This window comes from Triticum dicoccoides, chromosome 3A, assembly GCF_002162155.2.
Source record: "Triticum dicoccoides isolate Atlit2015 ecotype Zavitan chromosome 3A, WEW_v2.0, whole genome shotgun sequence".
In the NCBI taxonomy this organism is placed as follows: Eukaryota; Viridiplantae; Streptophyta; class Magnoliopsida; order Poales; family Poaceae; genus Triticum; species Triticum dicoccoides.
The window spans coordinates 513,450,704-513,457,034 of record NC_041384.1 but is presented as its reverse complement, the minus strand read 5'-3'; the positions used below and the strand labels follow the sequence as shown (position 1 = coordinate 513,457,034).

Here is a 6,331-nt window from a genome sequence, read left to right as displayed (position 1 = left end):
AAAATGTTTTCGATTTTCGAACATTAGGGACTAAATGTCGACAAGAAATGATAAAGGACCAGATATAGACTTCTTGCGAATTGAGGGACCAAAAACTTTTTTTTCTAGAAAAAAATGGCGCGTCTCTCTACTCATGCCACTTCTTTCCTCGTGGATCCGTGTGCTTCAAGATGGTCCCCCTTCCTGCTATAGGCCATCACATTGCTATTCTTTCCCGGTTATCCCCAACTAACTCGCCCTCGTCCTCACGCCACGAATACGATACGCTTCCTCCCCATCTTGGATGTCGTCGTCTTTACCTTTTGCAGCATGCGTTTCTCCTTGATCTCGCTATTGTGTTGCGCCGTTGGTTCTTTGTGGTCACAACAGCGATGAGTTCATCATATTTAACTACTCACGGCCATGCTCAATGGCGAGTTACTTACTGAAAAGTCACAAATGGGCGGAAATACAATGCCTCGCCACAATCACTGGATGTCTGGATCACAAGCACAATGAGCAAAGATTCGTCGGTGCTCCATTTCCATGCAGAACATGCCTACATTTTTCTTATGCTTACACAGGCGTACATATAAATATCTCTTGTGCAGACAAAACACTATTCGAGGTCTATAGAATATCACTATCCTCCGCTGCCACTCGACAATGACTTAAACACCAAAGGTCAAGGGCACCTACAAGTACAACAACACAGCAAGGAAAATACAGGGACAGATCTGCCGACGTCGGCGCCGAGCACACCACCTTTCATGGATCCCTTCGGTCCATTTCGTGTCGATTTCCTAGGGACATACAGTAACAGTACTACTACATGACAGGAGCACGCAAAAAACCACACCTCGCAGGAGAGATCACGGGTCAGCCGCACACCGCCTTGAGGATCCTCTTGGCCTCCTGCTCCCCGTGCCTCAGCGCGGCCAGCCTGCACGACTGCTCCGTCAGCAGCTTCTGCATGGACGGCGTCTCGCTGGGCACGATGGCGAAGCCGTCGTGGTACTCCTCCATGTCCTCGGCGGCGAGCTGCCACACTATCGCGCCGGCGCCGGCGCCGCCCCTCTTGGCCGACTCGTGGACGATGTCGTACACCGACTTGTAGAAGGCGTCGCGCTGCGACTGCTCGAACCCCTTGACCAAATGCGACAGCCCGAACTCCGTGAGCACCACGGGCTTGCCGCCGAGCTCCGTGTCGCCGTCCTCGAAGTGGGAGCTCACCCACTTCGTCACGAACTTGAGCTTCTCTTCCAGATTCGCGTCCAGCAGCCTGCAATTTAGCTGGCGTCTCATCCACTGCTTCCACGAATTCAGAGTACTCGTAGTAGTAGCTAATTTGTTGATGGGGATGGTTACCAGGTGTCCGGGTAAAGGTGGACGGAGGCGAAGTCGATGTCGGAGATCTTGGAGTTGCGGATGAAGTCGAGGCCGTAGTTGTTGAACCAGTGCCCCGGATTCACGCTCAGCTTCTCCGGCGGGCTCGTGGGGCCGTAGAACCCCTCCGTGCCGACGGTCAGCAGGTGCCGACGGTCGATCGACTTCACGTACCCCGCCATCTCCTCGATCCAGCGCTGCCCCCATCACGCAACCAAATCAGAAAATGTCTTAAAGGTAAATGAACACAGTTACATCTAGTATCAAATTCGCACGGTAGATGCAGATCGGCAATAAGTGTGATAGATAGTAGCATCGATGGACTCACCTGCAGAGTGTTACCGGACGGATCGGTAATGCATCTGGGCTCGTTCATCAGCTCCCACGCCAAGATGGTAGGGTCGTCCTTGTACTGCACCCCCGTCAAGTGGTTCGTCCTCGTCAACAATGCCTGCACCGAAACAAAAGTAAAAGTATGCAACTTTAACCACTGTAAAATTGCCACCGACACTTTTTTGTTTCTCCGTCAATGGGATGCTAGAAACATAAAAGAAATCAGCTAGCTAGACATTGATGCTCCGGGCAGGATGCTGCAACTGTTCAGTGTTTACCTTGAGGTAGACTTTGAAGTAGTCGCGGATGGCGGGGTCGAAGAAGAAGGAGTCGTTGGAGGCGGTGAGGCCGACGCCTTCGTCCCACGCCCACCGCACGTACTGCGTCTTCCCGCCGTACGCCTCCAGGTTGTTGGCCAGGCTGAGGATGAGCCGCACGCCGTGCCGCCGGGCCTCCACGACCACCATGTCCAGCGCCTTGAAGACGCGCTCGTCGAAGTGTCCCGGGGAGAGCTGGAGCGCGTTGTAGGCGCCGTCGTTAAAGGCCCAGGTGCGGCACACCGTGAGCCCCATCCCGGTGGCGGCGCGGAACATGTCCGACACGCGGTGGCGGCTGGCCGGCTCCACGGCCTGGTCCATGAGCCAGTACGAGTTCCACCCGTTGATGTAGAATGGGCGGCCCTCCAGGAAGAGCTGCGCGCCGCGCCGCTCCACGAACGGCAGGGACGCGTCGTGGGACCGGGACGCACCGGGGGACGGGAGGAGGCCGGGGAAGCGGAGGTCCACCTCGCCGAGGAGGGAAAAGTAGAACACGGCCAGCAGGGAGGCCAGGCCGAGGATGTGGTACACGAACAGGCCGTTGCACGCCGCCATTGTGTGGTGCCGGCGGGGTGTTCTTGGGGAGCTTTTGCGGTGCTACTGCTAGAGGAGCGCCATTCCGAGTGGGGGGTGGAGCCTCTACTTCTAGAAGGCGGGAGTGAAGTAGGAGTGGACTAGTGGGATGGGAGGCAGCGGCGGTGAGGCGTGAAGCAGGAGGGGGGACCTGCACACTGTGACACTGGTGGTGGGAGCTTTGCCCGAGGTAAACAGTTATATTCGGCGAGGAGTAGGGTTGAAGGCTAGTGCTATTACTTTGCTTATAGGACCTTCACAGAATTCTAATTGTAATTACCTCCTGTCCAACTTGCCCCCTTCATTAGGGCAACTCCACCACGATCATCGAATCACCCGCAAATGTTTGGACCAGACAGTACAGACACTTTTGATCATCCATCGAGTGTCATCAATTTCGTTCGGACCAAACCGTACGTCGAAATCCCGCAAATTGCAACTAAGGAAGTGTTGAGCATCTCTAAACATCTTCAAAGTGTCAAGTTTGCTAAAATCAATCGTCGGGCCAATATGATGGTGCATGAGATTGCTAAATTTAGTTTTAATTTTTTTTCTTCGAAATGACAGTTATCCTGCATTCATTAAGAAAAAAGAGTTGCTCAGTTAATCAGAAAAAACCGAGCGAAAACCACATTGCCAAGTTAATTATGGAGAACCGGGCGAAAACCATCACCACCTCTAAGCGGCACACTTAAGATACCCCATGCACACCACTTCAAAGAGGGTCTCGTCAAGACAACACGCAGGCATCATCGTCAGCACTCCTCCCTAGAGACGTCATCACTATCCTAAACCCTAAAGTTGACCGGGATGATATCATCCTCGACAAGCGGCCGAAGTCGACCTCATTCAAGCCGGCCAATGACATAGTCAAATTCCAAGTGCACCCTACGGGCCCACCTAAAACAATGTCAATTGGGGCAAACCTCGAGGCGGAAATTGACGAGGACCTACGCAACTTCCTTAGAGAAAACAGGGATATATTTGCCTGGCATCCCTCGGATATGCAAGGGATACCCTACAGACTTGCCGAACACGGCTTGAATATCTTGAAGGGTGACGTGGCTTAGGCTGCGTCGGTATTTTCCCAAAGAGGAAGGGATGATGTAGCACAACTATGGTAAGCATTTCCCTCAGTTATGAAACCAAGGTTATCAATCTAGTAGGAGAACCAAGCAACACTATGTAAACGGTACTTGCACACAAAGAACAAATACTTGCAACCCAACGCGCGGTTCTGGAACTTGCGGCGGTTGGAATTGTGTTTTGATCGCTCTCCTGGGGTTTCTGGAATGTTGGGGTATTTATAGAGTTGAGAGGCGGTGGAGGAGACCTCCATGGGACCCACCACCCATCAGGGCACGCTAGGGGGCCCACACCCTGTCCACAAGGGTGGGGGCGTGCCCACCCCCCTGGGGCGCGGCCTCTGTCCTTGTGGGCCCCCTCGACCTTCACCGACCTCAACTCCAACTCCATATATTCATATTCAGGGAGAAAAAAACCCAGAGAGAAGGATTCATCATGTTTTACAATATGGAGCCACTGTCAAGCCCTGTTCTTCCTCGGGAGGGCAAATCTGGAGTCCGTTTTGGGTTCCAGAGAGGGGAAATCATCGCCATCATCGTCATCAACCATCCTCCATCACCGATTTCATGATGCTCACGCCGTGCATGAGTAATCTCATCGTAGGCTTGCTGGATGGTGATGGGTTGGATGAGATTTACCATGTAATTGAGTTAGTTTTGTTAGGGTTTGGTCCCTAGTTTCCACTATGTTCTAAGATTGATGTTGCTATGACTTTGCTATGTCTAATGCTTGTCACTAGGGCCTGAGTGCCATGATTTCGGATCTAAACCTATTATTTTTCATGAATATATTTGTGTTCTTGATCCTATATTGCCAGTTATAGTCACCTACTACGTGTTATTATCTGGCAACCCCGGAGTGACAATAGTCGGGACACTTCCCGACGATGACCGTAGTTTGAGGAGTTCATGTATTCACTAAGTGCTAATGCTTTGGTCCCGTACTCTATTAAAAGGAGGCCTTAATATCCGTTAGTTTCCAATAGTACCTCGCTGCCACGGGAGGGTAGGACAAAATATGTCATGCAAGTTCTTTTCCATAAGCACGTATGACTATATTCGGAATACATGCCTACATTATATTGATGAATTGGAACTAGTTCTGTGTCACCCTATGTTATAGTTGTTGCATAATGAGCCATCCGACATAATTATCCATCATTGATCCATTGCATACGAGTTCGTTTCATATTGATCTTTGCTTTGTTACTTTTTCTGTTGCCACTGTTACGATTACTACAAAACTGCTACTGTTACTCTTGCCACCGTTACCGTTACTTCCATACTACTTTGCTACTAAATATTTTGCTGCAAATATTAAGTCTTTCAGGTGTGGTTGAATTGACAACTCAGCTGCTAATACTTGAGAATATTCTTTGGCTCCCCTTGTGCCAAATTAATAAATTTGGGTTGAATACTCTACCCTCAAAAACTGTTGCGATCCCCTATACTTGTGGGTTATCAATAATATAACAGCATGGAACAATCAATAATTATAGATACATTGGACATGTATCAAAGGGCTACAAGCCTTTCAAACAAGCACTTCGGCACTTCTTTGAGCCCAAGCGTCAAGCAATGGGCGAAGAGCTGGCCAAACTTCTTGAGGCCGGATTCATAAGAGACATAAAACACCCCGATTGGCTCGCCAATCTGGACATGGTACCTAAGAAGGATAGGTTCTAACGCATGTGCGTCGACTCTAAATACCTTAACAAAGCTTGCCCCAAGGACCCATTCCCACTACCACACATTGATCGGATAGTGGACGCCACAAATGGGCACGATTCGTTGTGTTTTCTAGACGCCTACTCAGGGTATCATCAGATAAAGATGAAAGAATCCGACCAGGCTATGACCGCTTTTATTATGCCCTGCGGGCTGTTTTGCTTCAATACAACGCCTTTCAGGCTCAAAAACATTGGTGCGATGTACCAGCACATGATCCAAACATGCTTGGAAAAACACATCGGAAAGACCATTGAGGCCTACGTCGACAATGTGGTTGTCAAAACTAAACACGTTGGGCAGTCGGTCGACAACCTCCGCAACACATTTATCAGCCTACAGGAATATCAAATTAAGCTCAACCCAGAGAAATGTGTCTACGGTGTACCAACGGGCAAAATCCTCAACTTTATCGTGTCTAGCCGAGGAATCAAAGCCAACCCGACAAAAATACGAGCCCTGGCCCGATTAGAGGTGCCAACCCGATAACCGTGGCACCTGAAGTTCCTTTAAGTGACATAATTAATAGCAGGGATGCTACAGGGCGCATAGCCAAGTGTGCTATAGAGCTCTTACCCTTCGAAATAACATAACAGATGCGCCGAGCTATTAAATCTCAGGTGCTGGCAGACTTCATAGTCGAATGGACAGTGGTCAAGCTCCCTATAGAGTATAACACATATTCACACTGGACCATGTATTTTGATGGTTCAAAAAATGCTCGCTGGGCTAGGGGCCGGAGTAGTGCTCACGTCGCCAACTGGAGACAACATTCGATATGTGTTACAGATCATGTACACTGACTCCAATAATGCGGCCAAATATGAAGCCCTTCTGCATGGGCTCTAGAAAGGATCGAGAAGAGGTGTCTAGAGGGGGGTGAATAGACTCTTAGCAAAGAAAAATAGCAGTTTTTAATTTCTTTAAGTT

The 6,331-nt window shown here is 49.9% G+C and overlaps 1 protein-coding gene across 1 annotated transcript; it reads right to left on the bottom strand.

The window, feature by feature from the left end:
• Nucleotides 1-495: 495 nt before the first annotated feature.
• Nucleotides 496-2,758, bottom strand: LOC119268869 (mannan endo-1,4-beta-mannosidase 2-like). Its single transcript, XM_037550579.1, has 4 exons — nt 1,977-2,758; nt 1,694-1,816; nt 1,348-1,562; nt 496-1,261 (listed from the first exon to the last, which is right to left on the bottom strand). Exons 1-4 carry the CDS (start codon nt 2,568-2,570, stop codon nt 859-861), a joined length of 1,335 nt encoding a protein of 444 aa, XP_037406476.1. The 5' UTR covers nt 2,571-2,758; the 3' UTR covers nt 496-858.
• Nucleotides 2,759-6,331: the final 3,573 nt, after the last annotated feature.

What these genes read in the sequence shown, in the direction of transcription:
- LOC119268869 (XM_037550579.1), bottom strand. Translation starts at nt 2,570, where the DNA reads ATGGCGGCGTGCAACGGCCTGTTCGTGTACCACATCCTCGGCCTGGCC. An exon ending in ACTTCAAAGTCTACCTCAAG is followed by an intron (nt 1,817 to 1,976) that starts GTAAACACTGAA and finishes GTTTCGGTGCAG; the next exon opens with GCATTGTTGACGAGGACGAA. An exon ending in CGTCCGGTAACACTCTGCAG is followed by an intron (nt 1,563 to 1,693) that starts GTGAGTCCATCG and finishes TGATGGGGGCAG; the next exon opens with CGCTGGATCGAGGAGATGGC.